This window comes from Python bivittatus, unplaced genomic scaffold (assembly GCF_059951505.1).
Source record: "Python bivittatus isolate LINGU-HERP-01145 unplaced genomic scaffold, Pbiv_v1 ctg000560_np1212, whole genome shotgun sequence".
In the NCBI taxonomy this organism is placed as follows: Eukaryota; Metazoa; Chordata; class Lepidosauria; order Squamata; family Pythonidae; genus Python; species Python bivittatus.
The window spans coordinates 2,156,187-2,181,200 of NW_028277083.1; the positions used below are offsets into that span (position 1 = coordinate 2,156,187).

At 42.9% G+C, this 25,014-nt stretch overlaps 3 protein-coding genes across 5 annotated transcripts in view; 2 read left to right on the plus strand and 1 right to left on the minus strand.

The window, feature by feature from the left end:
• The window catches only part of GPR146 (G protein-coupled receptor 146), a 35,319-nt gene extending 26,002 nt beyond the window's left edge, over nucleotides 1–9,317 (plus strand). Inside the window, exons 1-2 of one of the 2 annotated variants that reach the window (XM_007443069.4) lie at nucleotides 2,648–2,929; nucleotides 5,703–9,317. In XM_007443069.4, the coding sequence (XP_007443131.1) occupies nucleotides 5,751–6,752 (1,002 nt within the window). In that variant the 5' untranslated portion in view covers nucleotides 2,648–2,929; nucleotides 5,703–5,750 and the 3' untranslated portion in view covers nucleotides 6,753–9,317. Of the gene's footprint in view, nucleotides 1–2,647; nucleotides 2,930–5,702 lie in introns of those variants that run through there. The other variant, XM_088147941.1, reaches the window with a different exon arrangement.
• Nucleotides 1–25,014, minus strand: part of CHLSN (cholesin) — an 89,333-nt gene that overhangs the window by 44,297 nt on the left and 20,022 nt on the right. The gene's annotated exons all lie outside the window — the stretch shown is intronic.
• Nucleotides 14,745–23,795, plus strand: LOC103057955 (uncharacterized). Of its 2 annotated transcripts, none has more exons than XM_007443068.4 (2): nucleotides 14,745–14,963; nucleotides 20,359–23,795. In XM_007443068.4, exon 2 carries the CDS (start codon nucleotides 20,385–20,387, stop codon nucleotides 21,411–21,413), a length of 1,029 nt encoding a protein of 342 aa, XP_007443130.1. In that variant the 5' UTR covers nucleotides 14,745–14,963; nucleotides 20,359–20,384; the 3' UTR covers nucleotides 21,414–23,795. The 2 variants fall into 2 exon arrangements, with proteins under 2 accessions (XP_007443130.1, XP_025031961.1); XM_025176193.2 differs by lacking the exon at nucleotides 14,745–14,963 and adding an exon at nucleotides 17,568–18,240.

Here is a 25,014-nt window from a genome sequence, read left to right on the forward strand (position 1 = left end):
TTTATCTCTGCTCAATCAAATACTTGTGTTACAAATAGCGATGACTCAGCCATGTGCAACTGAAAGATTAGCCCATGATGAACCTAGCCCTTCCTATTTCAATGATAACATCAAGAATACTCATGCTTGGTTTGATTAGTGCACATAACCCTAAACAAATCCTGGATATTAGCACTGAAATATGGAAAGTACTTTACATTTTCTTCTCTCTGGAATCCCAAGTCTTCCTTTGACGTACCGATTTGGAACCATTTCGCTGGATTAATATTATTCTGTTTGACTCAGTGTGGCCATTCACAGGTGGCAGGTGTCACATTCCAATTTATGAGCCAAGCGTACTGCAGCACCAAAAATATTTTCAAGCTGAGAAGCAAAAAAAGAAGCTTTCTTTGTAAGATTTCGGCAGTAGTTGGCAGGGCATGTTCAATCCTGATTTTTCAAGTTATCAAAGATTTCAACAGGATCTGACACTTGAAAGATTAGATTTTTCAAAATCGGTGTAGTCCATGACTTGGAGGTCTCAGTGAACTGTATCGCTGCACTTGCACAGAGTCTGAAAGTCATGTTGTAACCAAACTTCTGTCAGTAAATACACATGGACGATTCGTATGGTTGTTGACCATGTTCCTAGGGAATGCTGGAAGATTTAGTTCCAGTATATAAGACCATCTTAGGGAGCCCTTGCTCAGTGAAGAGAACCAACACTAGGACTTTCTACAGGTGGAACATCTACTCAGTTTTTATAGCTGAGCAATGGCCCTACCGTACACCATTAGATATTAACCATCACAGAATGCTAAATGTAGGACCAGGTCTCTTAAGGCCTAGTACAAGCGTAGCTCCTCGTGGCTGTAGTTTTCTTGGAAGCAATGAGGAAGTGGTTTGGAATTTCCGTCTTCCAAGTATTAAACAGGCCTGACCCTGCTTAGCTTTTAAGTCCAGACAAAGAAAGGAGATTGGAAGGGAATAAGAATACTTGAAAGGCTAAAGCCCAGTTCTAAGACTACTGCTTAAATTCTGAATTTGCTGATGAATTATCCAAACCTATCGAACAGTTGAAGCCCAAAGGGCTGTGTAGCTAAACCCCAAAAGTTTAGCTTAAAAAGCTATCAAATGTGAAAATGGTCTATGTGGTATATAATAAATACTGGATATTAAATTGTGGATATTTCTTTATTATTCTACAGAACGAAGAGCAGGGGATACGTGCATTATTTTTAATAGTAAATCTTGCAGCTCCATTTCTGCCCCGTGGGAAGAAAGATGGTATATAACTCAACATAATGAGAAATATTATAATGCTAATAACAGCATTGTGAATTAGTATTGCACAGACTATTTCTAATGGCTGACACTTTTTATTTTTATAAAGGAAACAACAGCTTCATGTAAAATTTTGTGCCCCTGACTTTCTCTGTAGGCATGCCCCATTTTATAAACCTTTCAATCACACGACAAGGAAGATTTCTTTGAAAGCTTCACGATGGCTTTGCAAATGCCAATGTCAACTCTCATTGGATAAGATATGAACGATCACAACACTTGCTAGACTTGCTTCTTTCAAACAGCCGCTCATGCATTTATACACACAAATGCACACTCATATACCCTCAAACACACTCAATGCTACTTTTGAAACATGTTAGAAGTTTATGAGTAAGCATGGGGATTACTAAAGACATGCTGGCTGGGGAATCCTGGGAGTTGAAGTCCACTCATCTTAAAGTTGCCAAGGTTGAGAAACACTGACTAAAGAACTAAAATTACCGATTTCCAAGATTTATTCAAGGGCTGGGAAAAGTTATTTTGTGGCTCAGGACAAGATGGTGCCCTGATCCTATTTAGTGCCAACTGAAAGGCATTTTAGTATTGGTGAGAGGACGCTGTCCCACCACAACAGAGAACAGCAAGTCAAAAGCCAAGCTAAGTGGCCCTTCTATCCCCCGCCTCCAACGTCATCTTCTCTGCCCCCAGCATCCACCACTTAATGGGAAAGCCCGTCAACTTCTAGCCTTGCCATATTCCTAACAACGTTTGGAACGATGCTAAGCTGATCTTCCACTAAAAGCCTGGTAGCACCTTTCCAGACCAACTAATGTCATTAAAAAGCGTGAGCATCCACGAATGTTGATGCCTTTTCATGACAATGGTTGGCCGGAAAAGGTGCTGACAGACTCCTCCTGATTTGGGGCAACCAGAGCCTAACCCAGCTCTCCTCTTACAACGTTGGAAATAACACAACATACTTCTAAATTCCAAACCAAAGCTCTTCAGGCTGATAGATTGGGTGATCCTCCTCGAGGGAGAAGCACATGGCCTGGAGCCTCTTTTTCCAAAAATCCAATCATGAAACTGTACCTCCAGAAGAGTTTTTTTTCTTACTGAGCCCTTTTATACCATCCCTGGAATCTTCCAATGGCAAAACTGCTTTTTCATGGGAATGCAATAAACTAGCCTGGTGGGTTTAACAAAAAGAGAGAGAGAGAGAGAGTTGTGGGGGGGGGGGGGGAGGCAGCAACTGTAACCCAACACCAAGTGGATTATTCCAGGAATATCTCCCTTTCTACCAATCAATTGGAAGCAAGCGAAGGCTCAGAGCATAGTAATGTCATGCACCACTCCCCTTTCAGATCAGACAGTTTCCTATTTCTTGCAACTGGCTGTAAACAGACCTAGGGAGGAGCTACACACTGGCTCTGCCAACAGAAGCAGAAACTTTGTGAGTAATTTACTAGAGGACAAACAAGTGCACCTCACATGCAGGAAAAACACCACGCTCCGTCGCCGGGCCCGAGGGTCTAGGACCGTGGTAGGCGACGCGAAGGGGGGGAAATGTGAGCCCCCCTCGGCACCCGTTCTTCACCTGAAATGTTATTTATCAGCCATTTTTGACTCCCAAGTACAAAGGAACATGCGACCTGGACCGAAGGTAGGCGCTGGGAAAGGTTGGGTAACAGCGGGAATGGGGATGGGTGTTTGCCGAAGGGGGAGCAGAGCAAACATCCCTGGCAAAACGTTGTCAAAGCAAATAAAAGAATGGGAGATTGCACCAAGAGAAATTGGAAGTGTGGCAGAGATGCAGAACTCTGCTTAAATGTCAAGATAAACTTTTTGGGGTGGGGGGTGGGAGCACATTCCCACTATGGTCATCAGCTTCAAAGTACAGGTTTACACCTTGTAACGTGACTTGCTTTAAGGTGAACGTATCCGTTGTGTTCAACCGGAAAAGATCCATGGACTTGGGTGCTCCCCATGCCTGAACGGCCTTTCCCACTGTTGTGGTGTCTGGGGGAGAAAAAAGAGTTAAAACCCAACATATGTGTTGGTTGACGGCAGAGGGGAGGCTGTACTATAGCACTTTAAAAAAAAAATGTGAAAGAGCATGTGGTTTGATGTGGAGCTTAATCAGACAAATGCAGTCCTCTCCTTGCTACGGAGCCGAGAGAAATGCGGGGTTGCCTTCTAACCGATTCTCATCCCGACCTTCCCAATGAATTGATCTGTAATGCAAAGGAATGCATGGATGGAGATTGAACATGGAGACAAAGAGCACTGCTGTCTTCACAGGAGGGTGTATAGCAACAGAACCCAGCAACTTGGGGAGTCCCGCTCTCACTTTATGGGGAAAAAGTTGGTCAAAGTTAGCACCTTTTAAATGAGTGGGACGGGAACGGGGTCCCCAGGAATTAATGGACATTTGGCTCTTGACTTCCAAGAGGCAAATAAGAGTTAGCAACGTGGTGCAGGGAGAATCAAAATTGCAATGACCCCAGTGACTATTAGAACCCTGTTGGCTTCAACAGTAAGGTCCCCATCTCCACAGATGCTTTCTCTAAACCGACATCCTCCAGGTATGCTTGACTACAACTCCCAGCATTCCCAGCCAGCGCACCACTGTCCAGGTTGACTGAGAATTCATGGTGCTGCAGATCCAAACATTTGAAGGGCGACATGTTGGAGAAAATGCAGCATAACCTGGGGTTAGGAAGGTCCCAGATTTAAAAAATGTTTTATCTCCAGTTGCTGCTTTGATAAAAGGGAGGGCAGATCTTAGCAAACCCAGTAGGACGATCCAGTTAGATGAACAGTACCTCATTTTGGAAAAAGCCTGAAGTGCCTTTTTAAAACATTACATTTTATTTTAATGGTTTTGAAGGAAATGCGCTTGCGCCCACAGCTCTAGATTTGAGAGAGATGCTATCTAAAAGTCGTAATGCTAATCCTTCAGTCTAATAAAAGAAATTACAGTAAACACGCCTTTACATTAAGTTAGGAGGAAAGCAATGACAAAAGCATTAATTTGGCACAATTATAAAAACATTAATGGGGGGGGCGGAAGAAATTGTCTTACATGAGGAAAGCAAATTTTTAGAAATTACCCAGTCATGTTTATTTCTGATAAAGACATTGAGGTTTTCTTTCTGACATGTCAGAGAAGTCCTAACTGGAACACAAACAAAGAACATGTGCTTTAAAACGCGCACACAGTGCAAGGTTGATCCTAGGCCAGGTTTTCGATCTACACACACCAGCGCAGCTCTTTTGACACCTCGGCTGAATGATTCTCATGCAGCTGAGAAATCTTCAAGCTTCTCTGAACGTGCGTACCCTCGAATCAATTGAAATCCATCAAGGTCACTCACTTTAACCTGGTCCTTAATCATTCTTCATTTCAGTGGTTATCCTTTTATTAGGATGACTGTTTTCTCATGGGGAAACACACCCCCTCCAAATAAATGAAGGTGTGTTCCTAAATTATGTATACTGTAAAAAAGCCTCCTTGAACCACAGAGGGATGCAATCAAAATTTGGAAGAAGAAAGGTAAGGACAGCTGAGGATGAATATCTGTAGTTGCAATCGCAGAATTTTCTTCTCTTTAGGTGTGGTGTCCTTCAAAAAAAAAAAAGCCAAGGTCTTGTCTTCCAAATGAAAATGGCCAGATCTAGGAAGGTTGACTCATGCCAAATAAATAAGGGATGAATTCTAGGAAGGATTTATAAACATGTGGAATAATGTGGATGTTCTGGCAGATAAAATGTGTCTAAAAGTAGAAAACAGAAGGTCACAGTGCAAAATACTGGAAAGCGATTAAGAGTACAGTGCTTCTTGACTCAATTCTACTATTAATAACTGGAACACAGAAATGTTTTGCATGTCCATATAAAAAGTTGCCTTTAAGGCTATTCTGTGTTACAGAAAAAACATGTCTTTGCCCAGATTAGCAGCACAACTAATCCTTCAGTTAAGTTTCTAAAGAAAGTTTTCAGAAAGATTTGCCACGCAATCTACTTTTATTTTACTTTGCAAAAATGGATTAGAATAATACATCCTTTGTAATGGTTAGAAGGCAAAGTGAGAGAGGACTGCCTTAACCCAAAGTAACAAAAACTACTTAATAATTAAGCTGTATTGATAACTAACCCATCAGAATCACAGGATCTCTACTGATGATATTATTATTATTGCTGTTGTTGTTGTTGTTGTTGTTATTTTAAGGACATGAACACTGAGTGTGGATCTATGAAATCCATGGCCTAGGGGAACCCCAAAGGAATAATTTCCTAACTGATATTTCTGTTGCCCCATAACGCAACTCAAACCTGATCCAATTCAGCACTGAAGAAAGAGAGAGGATTTTATTTTTTTACTTCATGCTCTTAAAATAAGCATATAGACATTCTCTGTTTCTCTTCTCCTGTAGAAAAGCTGGTAACCAGCTGAAAAGACTCCCGACCCCGGGAACATCACTATGTGGCGCTGCGAAGCATTCAATGGTTCCAAAAACACAGACGACCAGAACCTCTGCCACGATTTTCATCTTGTAATTTCCATTTTCTCTTTGCTCTACCTCGTCCTCTGCTTCCCCATTGGCCTTTGTTATAATGGGCTACTGGTCCTGGTCAACCTGTGCAACAAAGGCACAATGACCATGCCGGACGTTTACTTCGTCAACATCGCCATTGCTGGCCTCATCATCAACGCTGTGGCCCCCGTGTACCTGCTAGGACCTACCAGCACAAAATGGGCCATCTGGGATTTCAGCAACGAAGTCTACATTACCCTGCTTATTTTATTCAACGTGTCGTCCTTGGTGACCATGTACTCCACCGCGCTACTCAGTTTGGACTACTACATTGAGCGTGCTCTGCCAAGGACTTACATGTCCAGCGTGTACAACACAAAGCACGTGTGCGGGTTCATCTGGGGGGGAGCCATGCTCACCAGCTTTTCCTCTCTCTTGTTCTACGTCTGCAATCACGTATCCACGAAAATAATGGAATGCTCCAAAATGCAGAACAAAGAAGCCGCAGACGCCATCATGGTTTTTATCGGATACATCGTGCCAGCCACTGCCGTCCTCTACGCGCTTGTGTTGATTTTGCGAATACGCAAGGAGGCAACGCCACTGGACCAAGACACTGGAAGATTAGACCCCTCTGTGCACAGGCTTTTGATTGCTACCGTGTGTGCGCAGTTCACCCTGTGGACACCCTACTACGTGACTCTGCTGGTAAGCACGCTAGCCAACCTGCAAGGAAAAGGGATGGACGAAAACTACAGTCGAGGATTACATTTTACCAAGGGACTGTCCAAACTTCTGGCTTTCTCCAGCAGCTTTGTCATGCCTCTGTTGTATCGGTATATCAGCAAAAACTTTCCGAGCAAACTGCAAAGGCTGCTGAAAAAACTGCACTGTGGAAACCAACGATGCTCGCACGAACACACAGTGGTTCAGCAGGTTGTAACGTAGGTATGAAGGAACGCTGGTGGGCCCCGGGTTGCCGAGCGGATTCCGGACCCCACCAAGCAAGGGTGCTGAAAGGGGGGTGACGCTGTGCATCAGCACCTCGCCGCTTTAGCCTACACAGGTAGTGGAAGCTGTTGAGAAAACTGTTGAGAATCTGTCTGTGGGTTAAAATAATGGTTTGATTTCAAGGGTTTCAATGCACTGAGTCAGCTTTACAGTATAAGCTTTGTTTTAGCAATCGTGTGTGGAGAAAATCACCCACAGAAGGCTTTTGACAGAACACCTAGCACTTTGTAATCTTGTAGAATTAAAAAGAGAGGTAAAAAAGAGAGGTATTTTTATGTTTCGTATAAAATAATATGAATTTTAAATTTACAAAGCAGTTTTATTTCAAGGTCAGAGCAGCACCTTTTCAGTTAAGGTAATATTCCATTAATAATCACGCTGGTCAAATTGTGTAGCAGCCTAGTATGATACTAAATTCTTCCTAATCTACAAAATTACAACTTAAACAAAATCTTTATTTCTAACTCTAAAGCAGGTTATTTGAAGACTTCTCTTTGTTTGAATGCATTCGTCTTTTCCTACATTTACAAACAAACAAAAAGGGCTTTCCCCCCATTTTCCTTATTTTACATTGTAAAAAAGCATTTCAATCAATCAAAAGTATGCACTTTCGTAGAAAGCAAGAAGAAAAAAAAATGTTGCTGCATCTCGTAAAATGAAGGACAGTTTAAAATGAAGTCACGTTTAAGGTGCAAACCAAAAATCCAATCGGGTTAAAAAGGGCACTTCACCAAATCACTCACAAGTATTTGTTAAGACCTACAACGTTCTTTTAATGGCTGAATAGATGTGCAGCATTTTAGAAGTATTATCACTCAAAGGATGTTTGCAAGACATTAATTGACTGAAGAGATGGAAGATTCACAGGGAACAACAAGGACTTGGATCATTCTGGCCCTAAGTTTTATGCTGCTTTGGATCCTAGTTCTCTCCCTGGGTAAATAGCACCATGTCTTCTCCATCCCTTCGGTTGGACCTAACAACAAGCTAGCATGAAGAACAAGTCTAGGATAGGATACTAAAAGCCATGTATACCACATCACCCTACATACACACATATGCACAAAGTTTTGTTTTGGCTGCACCCCATTATCACCAGTCCAAGAGGTCAGGAGATCCCCTAGGTCAGCATCCCCTGGAACAAGGTCTGGAAAAAGAGGCTGGCTGGCGAATTCTGGGAGTTGAAGTCCACCCACCTTAAAGCGCAAAGGTTGAGAAACACTGTACTAGATGCAGAAACTATCTACGGTTCTCCCACACTTGAGTCCTTGCACCCTTGCTAATTTGATTGTCCTTAAAATTAATTTATTGAATACTGTATGTAAAAGGTCATCTGGCAGACTCTACCAACTTGGAGGTTTTCAGATCCCAGTATATTTTTTCTCTCTCCCCCTGTTTATTGTTCCAAACCAATCTTGTGTTTGGTATTTCCCACGGAGCACCAAACTCCCACTGCATCTCCACACTCTACGTTAGGATCAAAATATTAATACTACAGAGAGTATGTTTCCTATTTTCAGCAATAAACGAGTGCAAGAAAAGAACAGTGATTCTGTTTTAGGTTTAGCTCGCTCTCCCATTGTATTCAAGTTCTGCAACCTGCTTTGCTGAAAATCAGTTTCCAAAGCTACTTTTCCATGTAACTGACTCCCTCCTAGGCATATTCTCCATGTTCCTTGGCTGAAAGAGATTATGAGAGATGAAGTCCCAGCTTATTTGGGGGTCACCATGCTGGGGAGACAGGGTAAGCGATACAGGAGGGGTTTTTCACCTCTTCAGAGGTGAGAGCAGGAGTTTTTGACTGCAGAAATTGTAGCTGGCCTGCTTTGCTAACCTGAATTAATGCAATTTATTTGCTCAGTCTGGCATTTTGCAGTCACACAATGCAAAGTTCTCCGAAAGATATGCTTGTAGAACAAACATTGAGACTTCTGTAAGAGGCGTTGGGGGTTGAATCTGGAGGTTATAGGAGCTGAGACACTAATTTAGCCTTGGGAGTTACCAGAAAGCCTAATTTAGTTGAGGGAGTTACCAAGGCTTTCCTCAAGTAAGGAACAGAACAATAGACCTTACGTTTGCCAAGCTGCAGGGATTAGCCAGGTCTGAGATCGTGTTTATATAAGCACAGTCAACACCTTGGTCTTCAAGCTCAGATGACTTCTACTTCCAGCTCCTAACTGGAAAACAGTAGCCTTGGAAAGAGATTCCCACAACTCTAGGTTGGCACTGGGTCTTCGCCTGGGACTTCTTCTGGCAGGAGCTTTTTTTTTTAATGAAAAAGCCTGTTGCCCCAATTCTCACCTGAGTACCTTACTTGAGCTGCATATGTGGCGAGTGCGATAAAGTCTTGTGCTATTTTATACGCATGTCGCAACATGGTAATATCTGCCAAATTAATCATGGAAGATACTTCTAAGTCATTGGATCTGGGACTGACAACTCTTCGGAGCAGTGTTTCTCCACCGTGGCAACTTGAAGATATGTGGACTTCAACTCCCAGAATTCCCCAGCCAGCCATGCATGGCTGGCTGGGGAATTCTGGGAGTTGAAGTCCACATATCTTCAAGTTGCCACAGTGGAGAAACACTGCTTTAGAGGGGTGATATTTAACCATTCTTCTATCACAGCAGTTCTTAAACCATTTGACCCAATTACCCCTTTTCCCGGTCTCAAATAATATCATTAACCCCACAAAAAAACCCAGACTCCGTTGTTTTACACAAGTGTCCCAAACTGGATGCTCAACTCACAAACCATTACCAATTGCTCCATTAGCCCCACGAGATGTCCAAATCACCCTCATTGTCCCAGTTTAAGAACCACTGTTCTATCATAAGAGCGGGAAAGCCATGCTTCACAACCTGTGTTCTCCAGAGAGACCACGTTGTAACTCCCATCAACCCAACAGGCACAGCTTCTCATTTCTTCCAACTCTTCCCCTTGTGATGAGCAAACAGGACAAGGTCTGTGGATTGTTCCAGCCTGGGCTGAGGAACTAAATCTTGGCTTCCCACTGGATTTCTTGCAGGTTGCGAACACTGGATATAAATTCACCAGTGGGACATTCTCTCTCCAAAACTAAGCATTGCTAGGTTAAAAGACAATGCAATGTTTTGTACAAGAAACCCAAAACTCATTCTTCATGCAACTTAAATCTATACGTTGCCAATATCCTGTATCTGAAGCCACTCGAGTTCAAAATATTTGCATATTTCCACCAAAATCTTACTCATTTCTAACATGTCTTATTCTAGAGGTGTGGCTTTTCCCACTTAAACTGAGTCAGTATTAGAGAGAAGAAAAAATTCCAGTATGAACCTAACCTCTTAGCTGGCTTCCAGATAATGTTCCACAAAACCACCAGTATTTATTCTTAAGTCTAAAATGTCATATCTGAATTGCAACAACTGTGTTCACTTTCATAAATTTTGAATTAGGAGTATTTCCCAGGCAAGAATTTGGGTTCCTTCTAAAGAGATAACAGGTAGGCAATTTTTATACAAATAATAAGAGACGTATTATAAGGAAAATGCTATCAAAGAGTGGAGATACAGAACTTGAGGAGATAAGATCTGAAACCTGTTCTCGTATGAACTCTATCACAGGTAGGACATTTCCGTTTCGACCTCTAAAAGTTTCCAGTTACTTTTGTAAATAAAAGTATCTGCCATTACTCACTGAACATATGCCGAAAAACAGTCTACTGATGTAAAAAGAACATTTAAAAGAATTTATTAAATTATTTCCTAAGATTCAGATTTATCACGGTTGAAGAATAAGCTTCTCTAGTTCAATAAAAGTACTGTATCTGGTCATACATACAGAAATTCAGCACAAGAGTGCTGTTATTAACAGTATTATTTCAGAATAGTATTTTTTTGAAAATGATTTATGATTTGTAGGTCTCCTTTTAACCGGGGAGGCAATTATGTCAAATCAATAAACTGATAAATCGTTTACTTCTGAGTCATCTGTGTCATTGTTCCAATCAATTTAACCATTTCAAGAGTTGCTTTTTCTTCTTGGATTTAAGCAAAGAAGGCAGAAGAAGAACAATTTCTCTGGAATAAAGTGGCCCCAGTTATCCAACTTCAAGCAATATCCACGCAATACAATTGTAAAGAATCCTATAAGGGGCTGTCTTTGTAAAACCCACAAACGTCCGTTATGAGGAACGCTGCAGGCTGACAGAGCTTAAGAAGAACATCTTCTGGGTGGAAGACATCCTGACCACAATGGTGAAACATCTGCAGTTGCTTCTGGTTTGCCTTTGGAAATGAGGTACTGACCTCTGAAGTCCCTTAGACAGCTGAAAATATTCTCTTGTTCAGCATAAGCTTGGCAGTCAGTTGAGATCTTTCTCAGAGGTTCTTCTTCTCGTGGATCTCCAACTCAGAAAAAAAGTAGGAAATTACTTGAGAGAAAGGCCCTTCCTTTGGTGGTGCCCAAATCACTGAGCACTCTCCCTAGCTATGTACACCAGATGCCTGCATTATTCTCTTTCAATCTGCAGTGGGAATTTCATTATGTGTATAAGATTTTTTTTAAAAAAAGTTTTAGCTGCTATTTTTATGTTGCTGTTTGAACTGGGTTCGGGGTTTTCAATTGGATGGGAATGAATTTATTTTGTAAACTATGGGATAGCCACTTGAAATATCATATACAAATAGTATGAAGAGGGTCCTATTTCAGTTGACCATGTGAAATTGCATCTCTTGCATGCCCTGAGCTCTGCTGGGTTGAAAAGGACAGAATAAGGTGTAGTAGTTAAGGCATCAGGCTAGAAAGTGGGAGACCCTGAGTTCTAGTCCTGCCTAGGTACAAAGCCTAGGGTGACCTTGGGCCAGTCACTTTCTCTCAGCCCTAGGAAGGAGGCAAGGGCAAACCACTTCTGAAAAACCTTGCCAAGAAAACTGCAGGGGCTGGTCCAGGCAGTCTCCGAGAATCGGACATGACTGAATGGATTAAAAAAAAAGTCAAATAAAGCAAGGGGCCTTTAACCATCAGAGGCACAAGGGAAGTATGTGAGACTATCAAAACAGCACAGAGGATGGACAGCATGAGAGAGAGGAACCCATAGCAGGGAAAGGAAACCCTATCAAAACCTGATGAGGCCATGGGGACATCGATGCCCAACAAGCATTGAAGGTTCAATCTCCTGCAGAACCAGAATTCAGAGGAACAGACAAGGAGGATGCAAATATTCTGTCCAGAAGCAGAGTTTGGATATCCTCATGACGAAAGCTCAGGGGTGCAAGATATAGTGACGCGCTCAACCAATGCAATTATCCTTAAACCTCGAAAGGAACTGCTTGGCATCACGCAGGTTGAAGCCTGTATGCATCTTTCAGACTAGGGGTCGCAGAGGTGTGCTTCTGTCAGGCAGCCGTGCCTCCGCCGGAGTAGGTATGTTGCATGCCAAAGAGAGGCGTTCCCTCTAGCAAAAAAAAATAGGGTGGGGCCAACTCCAATGTTATTCTGTCCCAGACATGGGGGGAAAAAAAGTTGAACAAGCTTTGTTTCACTCTTCGGGAGATTTTACCGATCTGCACCATGTGGAGCATCTTTCACGGATTTTATACAAAAGAGATGAATGTAGTAAAGAAATGTTAATTATAGGAAACCACTGCCCAGGCACTGATACATGGAAGTCTACTGCAAATCTTGATTGAGATTTTGGCATATCCGTGTGACGCCGCAGTAAAGGAAAAGTCTGCTAATAGTCTGCTGTCCTTGGAATGCCTAAGACCAAAATCCACGAACTTCGGTTGCCTTTGTGATCAGTTAATATTCACAGGATGTGCCCAGGCTGTAGAGAGAGGCCAGTGATACAGGTCTAGGATGTGCAAGCCAATATTGGTTGAAGTATGTGCTAAACCAGAGTTTCTCAACCTAGGCGACTTGAAGATGGGTGGACTTCAACTCCCAGAATTCCCCAGCCAGCCATGCATGGCTGGCTGGGTAATTCTGGGAGTTGAAGTCCACCCATCTTCAAGTCGCCTAGGTTGAGAAACCCTGCACTAAACACTCAAATTAAATATAAAAGGAATTGCAGCCATGGGAAGGTGGGCACAGATGAGCATAGCCCAGGATTTATTTTTCCGTAAATTCTAGCTTTGTGGAAATTAGGACTGTGCATCTCAAGATTTCCACGTGTAATAGTATTGACTTCTCTGAGTGTAAAAATCCCAAGATTAAAAAAATGTATCCCGTTATGCATCCAATTGCAGGAAACCGCCTGCAAAAGCGGTGATTCCCGCGCACGTTGACAAACGGCATCCCGTCAAAATTCCATTTTCAGAAACCTTCCTGCCTGAGTCATTCTGTGTAACAAGCCAGGACATCAAGCCAAGTTGCGTCTGCGTCATTTTTAATTAACCGGGGCATGACGAAACCACGGTTCCTAACGAAGGGAGGTATGCAAGGAGACGAACTGTCCTTTGGCTAAAGAAAAAGAAAAAGGTTTTCCTTCTTTCCTCGTTGCTCACAAAGGGGAAAGAGAAGACCCAAACGCTCACTGCAGCTTCGTCACAATAAGGCAAAGCAACATTAGCTGGGGATGATGGGATGCGTCATTCAGAACTTCAGGGGCACCTATAGAGGATTCTGTCCTCCCAGCCAGGCTCAGCTAGGAAACTAATTGCGGGAGGACGGAAAGAACTATGTTGCAAGCCATATTTATCCCTCTCCAGGAAGACACCGATTGAATTTTTTCCATCTTGGCAAAGCTGTTCAGAGTTAGGAAAGTGTGTGTTTGTTCTCCAAAAGCTCCCCCTTGTGGGTAACTGGAGAATGCCACCCAAGGCCATTCTACTTGCCTTTATTCTACAATTACCCCCAAAGTTTGGGACTGGTGTTTGCTGGGCTCGCAAGGCATGTAGGTTACCCTGGGACAGTTCGGAAATGCAGAGGCACCTGCCAGCACGTTTCCAGCAGTAACGCTGGGTGTGTATTGGGTTTTATATTTGGGATTTTTACTCCTGTAAGCCTCCCGGAGGCACCGCAAGTGAGTTGGGCAGCCGGGTAAATTGCTTAAATATGTAAAAAAATAAACAAACACGTCAGGAATAGACTGGTGAACAGGACCCTTTGTATGGCGGAGAGCACAGAGGAGAGAAACCAGAAGCTCTAGGAGACTTTTTTTTTTTACCAAAGAAACAAGCTTAACTGGCAAACCTGAAGAAGTTAGAAGCCTTCCCAGGTTCCATCGAGGCCCGAAGTCATGCACCACTTCAAGGCGCCTCAGGAATCCATGCAGATCTTTAGCATATTTCCCTCTGGCCAATTCACCTTTGCATGTCAGTACAGAAGAAGAGGAAGGCAGAGGAGGAGATTTGAGGGGGTAAAAAGGGTGCATAAGCCACTTTTCAAATTACCCTGGGAGTCTCCAAAGCAGGAGCTATCCACCAAGAGAAGACGACCAGGGCTTGTTAGACAAGAACCCAAAAGGTCAAGACGTGGTGCAGTCAGGGTTTAGTTCACGGGCTAGGCAACGGTGAGGAGCGGTTCCACCAGAAAGTGGCCACAGAGAGGCAGGATTGAGACCAGGGTAGCGACGGACAACGCTGTTTGAAGACCCAGAAGAGAAAGCCCGTAGCAAGTTAAGCATGATGGAGAAAGGGCTCGCTTTTCATTATGCCTAGGTCCTTCCTAGCCCTTGGTCAACCAAAGACAAGGATTTTCTGATTAGCTCTTCAGGATACAGTAGGCCACCGCGGCATTTCAAGGGCTAAACGTCTAGTCCTGGAAAATGGAATTTCAAACGTTGGAAAGTAGAGAATACAGAGGGAAGGGCTTTTTCTCTAAGAGAGAAACCACTGGATGGCCTCACACACTCAGAAATATAGAGCTAAACACTACTTTTCTGTTTCGGAGCACCGAAATATCCCTCAGCTTAAGTCAACTTTAAGGTCACGTGGTTGAGCCTTTCGCCCGCAACGTGTATGGTTTGAATTATGCGAAACCGAGCTCCTGTTCCCTACAGAACTATAGGTTTTCTGTCGTCTTACAGCTGGGTAACTGAAAACGTCACCAGCTACAGGAAGTAGCACAGTGGAGATTATTTTCTGTCGAACAGCAGTTCTCTTTCAATCTCACCATAAAGGGAGTTTCGACCTCTCGCATCTTCAGAACGTTTGGATTTGTGGGGTAAGTTATCGATTTTGTTTTAAATAAGAAATCTTTTCTACCCCGTGAAAGACCCAAAGTATTGTGCAAAAAGAACGCTCGATATCCAGCCTCCTCCCCTTATTCAAATATGTTGAAAACTGAATTGACAGATATATCTATCTATATACCCATCCATCCATCCTGTCTGGAAAACTGTGCTATGAACAAGCAAAAATATTTTTTTTGTTCTATTTATGTTAGAATAATTTTACAAAGCGTAAAGAAAGTGTTAAGTAGTTCCTGAATGCTCAAGAAGCTAGATTTCAACTACTCTATGAGGGAGATCAGGGAAATAATCTTTTACTAAAGTGAAATGTTGATGCTTGAGCACAAAGTAGGAGTGACACCCATCCCAGATCTCAAATGCAGCATTGCTGACATTCTTCGGCTCTCAGTTTCTAAATTTGTTTCTGTAAAAATGGCCTTTCCTAACTTAAAGTATTAGTGTAATAACTTCCATTTCTCTACCTCTATGACTCCTGGTCCTAAATTCACCTGGGAAGAATGATTAAAGCATCTACTGCTAAGAATGATAACTCCTTTGCTCTGAGCACTTAAAATGACACCAAGTAATAATTAGCTGCTAGCCACAGATCTTTGGTTATGCACAAAGCTATTTGGGTGAATGCAACTTTCATTTTCTGTAGCAAAAGGGTGGGCGGGTGGGTGGGAAGAACCTGCGAAAAAAAATAGTTTTGGTTCCAAAAACAATCATCCCTAAGCCAGTAAGGTGACTTGGAAGGCTTCAAGTCATCAGTTTCAAATCTTAAATTGAAGTCTTCTGATCTGAGCATTTGGGGTAAACACAAATAGGGGGACAATAATTTCAGTCTTCTCGAGAGACTTGCCGTCCTCCTGGCACGTTGCGGAGAATAGTTTGACTCCATCTATCGGCAGGAAGGAATAATTTATTAACCGGATTCCAGAACGTATCGCTGCCCAAGCCTTGCGTAACTGCAGAAGACTGAAAAGGGATCTGTTAAATATGGACGTGGTGAGAATGAAGAAAGAAGAACATGAATTGCAAAAAAGATTAGGAAGAAGCTGGGAAAGGAAGTTAAAAAAAATGTTTTTAATAAAAAAGGAGAAGACCTTTTTAAGATTTGTAAGAGAACGCTGTGAGAGAATATTTGTCAAAACAGGACTGAATGCTGTTTCAGCTTAATTGCAAAACAAAGCAGAAGGTCTTCAACGAAGATGACAGTAATTACAAAGAACTTGCTTGCCTGTCATCTCCTGTATCCTGATTGCAATCCTAACAACCCTGAGTTTGACTGTGTGCAAAAACACCGTTGATATGAGAAAATGGCAAGGGTACAACGAGCATATAAGTAGGCCCACCTTATGATGCTTCGCAGAATAATTTGCAGCATCCTTGGATTTAAATGCAAGACGCACAAAGAATTCTCTACAGTTTAGGTAACATGGAAGGGAAATATCTTTAAAAGTATAGCCGTGCCTCATTGTATTCTGAATAAATTCCATTTTTTTTCCCAAGGACTGGCAACCTTCTAAAGCAATTAATTCTACAGAAGCCACTAAATAAAGCAAAGCAATGCAGCAGCCATGTAGCTTTATGCAAATACCCCGTGAATTGCTGCCATAAAATTGGCTGTGATGCCAGGTAATCAGAGAAAGAAAGCAAATTTTCTTTCCCCAAAGAGTAATGCAACCTGCACCACCTAACAAACTGGGTGCCTTCATGGCTTCTTCCTATTTCAAGGGATAAAAGCAACTTTCTTCAGTTATGAACAGAATTCCCCATCTAAGTTTTTGTTAGCAGCCGCAGACCACTCTGGGATGTTGTCTTTGCTACGGTTGAAGCACGCTGCATGATTTTCGGACCCCAGGAGACCCTAAACTTTTAAGGCCCAAATTCCAGAGGACGCATTCAAATTCATAATTCCTCCAGAGTTCATCATCCTCTGTTAAGAAATCATTTTTCACATTCTACTCATTTAATTAGCCTTCTGTACCCCGAGCGGCTTCTGAAATCTGTCTTAATGTTCAAGCCCGCAGTCAAGAAGAGACTGAGTCAAAGAGAAATGCAGGGCGAGGCGCCCAAGGGGAGGGATGGGAAGTGGAAAATTTTCTCCAGCTATATATTTTTGTAGAAAGCTTTCCGCTTCCAAACAAAAAAGAAGGGGGGGGGGTGGCGGCTTCCAGAATGAATATGAAATCACAATGAAATGGCAGAGAATCACTTTGTTTAATAATAACCTTTAGAAAGTATACTTAGTTAAGCAAATATTTACATTATGATTCCATAGGGACAAGCTCTTTGGGCTAGTAAGATTCTGTGCCTTCACACACTCAACTGCAGCAGAACGGTGCCAGGGCATAAGCTAGGACTGCTTTAGGCCAAGTTATCCCCTGGCACCGTTAAGGGTCCCCACGGATGCAGTGAGGGAAGAGATATCTCTCTGTTAATCCCAAAGTGGATTTCCTCTAGACCAGCACAACAATCGCTCAAGCTGTCTGCCTTTTCATCTCTCACAACTGCTGAGTATCTCACAGAGCACCCATAACACTTCCCCCCCCCCAAATCTCAACCATATTTGAGAAGACCTCAGCCAGAACTGCCTGGAGTCCAACACAACAAGGCCCATCAGGCTTCTGGAGGCAGATCAACCCAATCTAGTCTCCATGCCTGTCAAGGGTAACAGGCTACAAAGCCCGTGTTCATTGGGTTTAGTCTTTCATGGCAAGAGCGGTACTTCTGGAGTGCCTGTATCTAGGCCACCTCTACTCCAGGGCAAAAACCAAACTGCTCTCACCCTAACAGACAAGGCTTTGTATTTGCTGCGTGTGGTTTCTCTTCCCAAAAAGCAGGCCAATTTTAGTTATCTTTGCCCTTCTGATGTTAGCAAGCCGCTCAGGTCTTTATCTTACTGCAGACAGTTATTTCAAACTCTTATCAACGGAATCCACAGTACGCCAAACTATTCCATAGACGCCATCCACTCTCTGCCAATGAACTTGCCAAGCCTTGCGTTTCCTCCTCCCAAGCACCCTGTGAAGCAGAGCAAGAGGGCAACCACAGGGACTGTTCCAAGGGTTGCCTAGGGATTATTACAACCAGAAAGTGAATCCCCTTTTCCCTCTGTGGAGACTGAGAGAGTCAGATTGGCTAAAATGCTGTCCGTGGACTGGGGAGATACAAAGGCAATTTCCTACAAAGCTTATTAGACGGCCTTGTTGAAGAACCTGGGTTGCTCACCCTTATCCCAACGCACCACAAAAGGTTGCTGTGCAGGTAAGAGAAATGGGACTTCAAGGACAATTAAGACCAACATACACGGTCATATTCAGTCAACAGAAAATTGGTGCCCCTGATCTTGCCTTTTTAATGATGGGCCTTAGCTGCTGAAAGTCACCATGAGGCATTTTTCGCTGGACATATTTTCGCATAAAACAATATTTCGAAATGCTGACATACTCGTAGCGCAATTCTGTGCAAGGCTGCACGTTTAAGAAGTCCCACTGGGTTGAACAGGGCTTATTTCAAAGTTAATCGTTCAAGTTCAGAGGCAGCAGGTGTGTGCAGATGGTTATTCTTTTCATGCTCTGCTGGTGGGTCGCTGTGAGAAGCAGAAGGTTTGCATACACGAGCCCTGCCCTGAAGCAGCTGAGGTCTTCATCAATGTCCTTCAATGCCCGTTGGGCTAAAGGCTTAAATTAATGATGTGACTTAATTTAGGGCAGCACAGGATTGGTGACAGAACTCAAGGAACATGAGCATTATACAGGCACTTCCTTCCATTATTAGATGAGACTGTATGGAAACCCGTGATAAGACGGCGGACCACGGTTCCCCTGAGATGTATTGTATGGCTAGGCTCTGCTTGAACCAATCAGTATTGCATGCCGCTGAGCAAACGTGAAGACACTCCTCTTTTAGATTTGCAGATGGACGCAAAGACGAAAACGCTTGTTATGAAACAGAAAGAAATCGAAAGGGCAAAGCTGACAAAGGGGGCAGCTGTCCTGTTTTGTGGTTATGGTGGCTTCTATTTTAATGTTGCATTGTTTGGGGTTTGGGGTTTAGGGAAGCTGCTTTGACCCTTACCGGATGTAGCGGCATGTGTACGGTGGCACGCCAACAGACGCTACCTCTCAACAACAGATTTTCAAAGTCATTTTCTAAAGCTGGTATGAAGCTTGGGCAGCAGAACTGGCTAGTAAAATGAACAGAATAGAATAGAATAGAATAGAATAGAATAGAATAGAATAGAAGAGAATAGAAGAGAAGAGAAGAGAAGAGAAGAGAAGAGAAGAGAAGAGAAGAGGATGCTATTGATTACTCAGTAAAGCACCACACAGTATTAAATGCAAAATGCTCATCTTATTGCACCACAAGCCATACTGTTAAAAAAAGAAAAAAAGAAAAAACTAAACTAATGTTGGCAACCAATTTCTTCTAATGAAGTAGATGAATATCACCTTTTGATAACGAACAAATGGCACTTTTAGGTGGCCTATAAAATTAGGCATTCTGTATTTATTGCAGTCATTTGCTGCAGAACAAACAGCTAATGAATCCTTTTGTACAGTCCATTATTTGCTTAAAGGGAAATGGGTTGCCTTTTCAGGGTAACAGAATCATGATGGCCGCCTTTGGATTGAGTCATTACGTGTCTTTTCTGCCAGTTTCACCTAAAGAAACTCTTAACTTTAGGAATTTATAACGGCTATCAGCATAAATACGCATATACGTAGTTAGCAACTAACAGCATAATCAGGTAAAAGCTTTTGGTTTATATAAATTACCTTAAAAAAAACACCTAATAACTCCATGACGAGGCCTACGTGGTATTTAAAATGGTAGGGACCGATCAGTAATGCTAAAATTCTGTTATTACAGATTTGTATTTTTTTTTTTATATTATTCTGAAACACCAACCATCAGCACAGAAACTCAGCAGAGATGCCCTGGAAGGGTAGGATCTGTATTAAAAGTATTTGTACCGCTGGAATGTGAAGATCCACCAGTGTAGTAAATCCAGGACGGCCACAGAAACAGAGAGGAAAAAGGTAGACAAATTTCACTCTTCCAGGATCCACGTCCTGTTGCCATTCTATTACTGGAGCTCCAATGTGGCTCTATTTGTCTTAAACGTTAAGCCATTTACATCAGTCTTGGAGCTGGAAACAGAATTAATATAGATTCCATGCTGCAAGGAGGGCCTCAGCTATATATTTCTAAATCATCCTTCCCTTTCGGAGATGGCACGTAACTCCACTGTCTTCATTTAGAAATGCTTTGGAATTACATTTTGAAATTCTTCCTCCCAGGGAAGGGGGCTTTGGGGCAGATTTGCCCAGTTTTTTGTGGCTTAACACCCTTTAAAAAACCTTCTCTCTTCCATTCCAGCTCCTGAGCTGCCCAAAGTCCCAAGAATGTTGCCACACAATATGACGTGGATGAAGTACCCAAGCTTGAGCAAAGATCCGTCCACCAATTTTGAAGATATTATATTCTCACAACAAGTCATATCGAGATTTATGCACGCGTATATTGCGTGCTTTGTGCCAGCTGGTTTGCTAGCTGGCATCGTTATCCTGGGGATCTGCATTAAGAACTACCGGAGTCGCACCCTAGAGACATTAGATGTCCTGTTTTTCCCCCAGACCATCAGCAGCATCTTCCTCATCCTTTTATCGCTCACAATCGCCGTGCGACCTGCCTATCTCAAGCTCTCCTACATAAAGTGTGGAACGCTGTCTTTTTTTTTCAGCCTGGGTTACTTCTGCTCCCAGTACCTGCTCGTCTTAATGGTGCTCAACCTTTTCCTTAGCAGACACCCGCCCCAGAACGCTTTCATCAGCAAAGTGTACCGAAACCCAAAGGTGTGTGTCGGATTTGTACTGATGTGCAGCTCCTGTCTTGCGTTAATACCGAGTGCGCTGCTGGGCATAGAAAATTACCAGGCAGAAACAGACTGCCAACTGGATCCTTTATTCGTATGGCCTGAATATGAGATTATTAAATTTACATTTGGCTTCTGTGCGCCGTCTTTGTTCGAGTTGCTCTGCCTCGTTCTAGCGTTCGTTAAAAAGACTCGGCCGGATAGCCATCGCTCAGGAAAAAACACTTATCCTCTTTCCGCCATTTTAGTTATGGTGACAACTAGGTTGGTGTGCCATCTATTTTATAACATCATGATCCTCTCCAGGACCAGCCTGAAGATCAAGGGAGACATAGGGACACCCCAGAATGAGCTGGTCATGAATATTGCGGAAGTGGTTTTGTTTGGCGAAAGCTGTGTGAGTTTGGTGATCCTCCTCTGCCTGCATCGCCCATACAGGACCACCCTACTGAATACCCTAAAAAATCTCACCACCACGTGTAGGAGGAGACGCGAGAGCAACAGGTCTCTTGAAATTCAAGAAACTCAACCTGGACCCTCTGAAATTAGATCCCACTGACATCACTCTCCAAAATAGTAAACGTTATCAGTTGATGTATACAAAACAGAAAGAAATGGAAGGTCTTCCTGTCTCGTCACGTGGGACTCAACTCCTGATGTTTTTCTCGAGTGGGGCTTTTGAGGGCTACCATCCCGATAACACTGCTCATGTTTCGTTACATGCTGGGGTTTTGTTCCTATAGGCTGGTCGATGGACAAACTGAGCTCGTGAAGAAAAATCTGCCTTCATTTCATTTCTGTGTAATCAATTTTTTTGCAGGGGGGAGTTTACTGAAGTTTAAGAGGGGCTGTTTTCAGGATCAATAAGACGGAGTGAATGAACATGACCGTAACCAAAGGGGTGACAAGCTTCAGAAAGAGAAAGGCTGTTCCCTAAAGAATGACCACAGTCCTTTAATAGCACTCGATTGAGAAGCATCAACCACCGCCAGGAACCCTCAGTCCCCTCAACCCATAAAAACAGCCCTTTTCCTTTATTCAGTGAGTATTGATAAATTGGAAAAAAAAAAAAATCTAAGCCAGCCCATGAAAGAGCCCAGTTTTCAAAATCTGGACTCCGAGAAAGTGTGTAAGCCTCTAAAAGGCTTTGCGACGTGCAAAGCCAAGCAATGCTGCCTGTAAAACAGATGTGCGTGCAGCTGTGTTGGATAAGACGTCGTTCAGGGTAAAGAGCACCGTAAAAGGAGCTGAAACTTAACTGCCCACTGCAAAAAGGACACTGTCATTTGCCGGTACGCGGCTGAGAGCTTGACGACGAGAAAATCCATACCGCTGTGTCAACGACAAAGGAAAAATCTTGTTTGCAGAGGGACGAGGGGGAAGCGCATCGCTTTTACAAAGAAAAAGCTGGTGCCAGGCTTGAAGGCTCATTCTCGGCGATGAGAACAAGCTTAGGTATATTTGCTAAATTCGGATAAAGAGCCCAACCGATGTGATGAAGGCAAATGCCATGCTAAGATGGAATAAGCTACTAAAAAATGGAGCCCGGGACCTCTTTATGGGGCTTCCGATCCTTAAAAGTGATCGTGGAGGGAAAATGGAAATCGGGCCAGGAGTTACGGCTAGAAAAACCCAAAGGCGATCAGGACAAGGGCTCTTTCATTAAGCGAAGCGATAAACAGCATTGCAGGGAGGTAAATAGGGAGACATGGCATGGAGGGTGGTCTAGCATCAGCCTTCTTCAACCTGGTGCCCTGGGTGACCCCCATCCAGCATGGCCAACGCTGCAGTCAGCTGGTGCTGAGTGTTTTAGATGCAGTTCAGAGAGTTGTGTGAGAAGATCATGCTACCACTTACGCGAGGTTGAGTGTAAGTGCACCGCTAAAAATTTAGCCGCAGAATAAAGGGATCAAACCCTTTCTTTTTATTGCAAACGTTGACTGGCTTCGATGTTCATTCTCTCTCTCTTCTCTCCTCCCACTGTGTACCCTAAATAATTCAGTAAATATTATAGAACCAGTTGACACAGTCCTTAGTGCAGATCTGTGCATTATTAGCGCACGCACACACACACAGAGAAAAAAAAAACAAGTGTTCCCCCCCATGGAAAAAAATTCAGAACTTGAATGTTGGTTACAAAAAAAATAAAGTTAGATAATTCCTAACCTCATCAGGACCCTTGTGGGACAGATGCTTCCTTAAACTTTGGCTTTTCCACAAATTCTTTTGCTTGGCATCTTTCCTCAGCCCCAGCTAAAATACAGTCCAAATAAATCTCCTTGCACTTTTAACTTTTAAGCAGTAATTTTCCATTTTGTCTTATGCTCCTCTGTAAAGTTTTACAAACGGGGACAGCACCATATGCTACACATTAATTAATTATAATTACTAGCATTAATCAATTACTATGCTAGTATATGCTATAACACTATGCAAGTATTCATTAATTCATTACTATCATTACTAATCTTGTGTCCCCACACCAACTTAAAAATGGGTTATGACTAAAACTACCCCTGCACTTTATCATATATCCTGCACAGCGGCTTTCCCCACCTTGTTGTCCTCCAGATAAATTGGGATTATTCACAGCTTCCCAAATTCCCCAGCATGGCAAACAGACCTGGAGAGCAAAAGGCTGTGAAATCTCGTGTATCTGACGATCTTAGGCTTGTGGTGTAGTAAGTGTGTATGCCAGGAGGGGGCCTGGAGCTTTAAAAACCTGTCAGAAAAGTGAAGTTTGTTCAATTAGCAAAATCCTGCCTCTGCTTCTGAGATGTCATTCGTACTCATGCAACTCGCAAGGGCATATATGACAAAGACTGTCAGGGAGGTGCTGTTCACCGGTTAGAAGTTCTAAGATAAGTAAAATAAAACTAAAAATTAACATGGCAGGAATTAAGTAGGCTCCTTTTACTTCGAGATCCCAGTGAGAATTCAGCTCGTGCGTAACTTCTGCTTTGCTATCCTGCACAACGGAGTGCAAACAATGGGCTTCCATGTGTGCCAATGCGATTAAAAATAAGACACAAATGTTTCTGCCGACGTTTAACTGTGAATTTAAATATACTATTTTTCAGTGGTCACACCCACCCAGAAGTCATTTTTCTAGCAAGCACAAACAGGATGTTAGAAGCTTCTTAGCATTCAGATGTTTGTTCCCTGTCATGGAAAAAAAAAGGGAAAAAAAAGAGGAGCTGCCTACAATTCAAATACGCCAGGCTTTTTTTCCTGCGGCAATTAAGGAAATGCGATTATAGTAACATATAAGCTAAATGGGAAAAAACATATCCCATATCCAAACTAAGATGAGTGAGAATTACTAGACTAAGTACACCAACAGCCCAGTGAGCTCGCATTAGTGCTTTACCTGGAGCCTATGTTCTTTTAATATCCCATTTTCCCTGCAACGTCTGGAGCATAAATATCTGGGAAGTACATTTCAGTGGGTCTAGAGATCAGCTGCGACGGTTATCTGCAGCCAATACAAGCAGGGTATTGTGTTCTGGACCCATCACTATTGCCCATTAGAGGTTATTTTATATTGTAGAGCCACGTGAAAAAATATACTCCTTTAAAAAAAGAGGGGCAGGGGAGGAAAAACTCAATAGGAACCATTCATCCCAAGTTCCTACAGGTCTGGGTGAAAATACAGGTCTTTGCTAGTCTCTTACTATTAAGGCCTAAAGGTTTTTTGGGGCAGGGGGCGGGGGAGCATTCCAGAAAGAGGAGCCACCCCTAGCGTGGCTGGGTTCAAGGAAACACGATCTTAATGTTAGCGGACCAAAGAACATCTGCTCTGACAACCTCAGCAACCAGTTACACCAGGGTTTCTCAACCTTGACAACTCGAAGATGTGTGGACTTCAACTCCCAGAATTGAGTTGGCTGGCTGGGGAATTCTGGGAGTTGAAGTCCACACATCTTCAATTTGCCAAGGTTGAGAGACATGGAGTTACACTGTGTGCAGGACCTGGGGCCTTCACACTAGTGAACACCAAATCAGTCACAACAGCAGCATTAAGTGAATATCTGCCAAAGCATCAAAGTTGGGTCCCCCAATGGCCTTCCTTCTCCAGAACTTCTGAATTTATAGTCCTGAATATTCCTGCTCTCCATGGAGTTGTTCTTCCTTCTTATTCTACACCTAGTGAGCGGGTC

Bases quoted from the DNA above. Each gene is read 5' to 3' on its own strand.
- LOC103057955 (XM_007443068.4), top strand. From the start codon at position 20,385: ATGTTGCCACACAATATGACGTGGATGAAGTACCCAAGCTTGAGCAAA.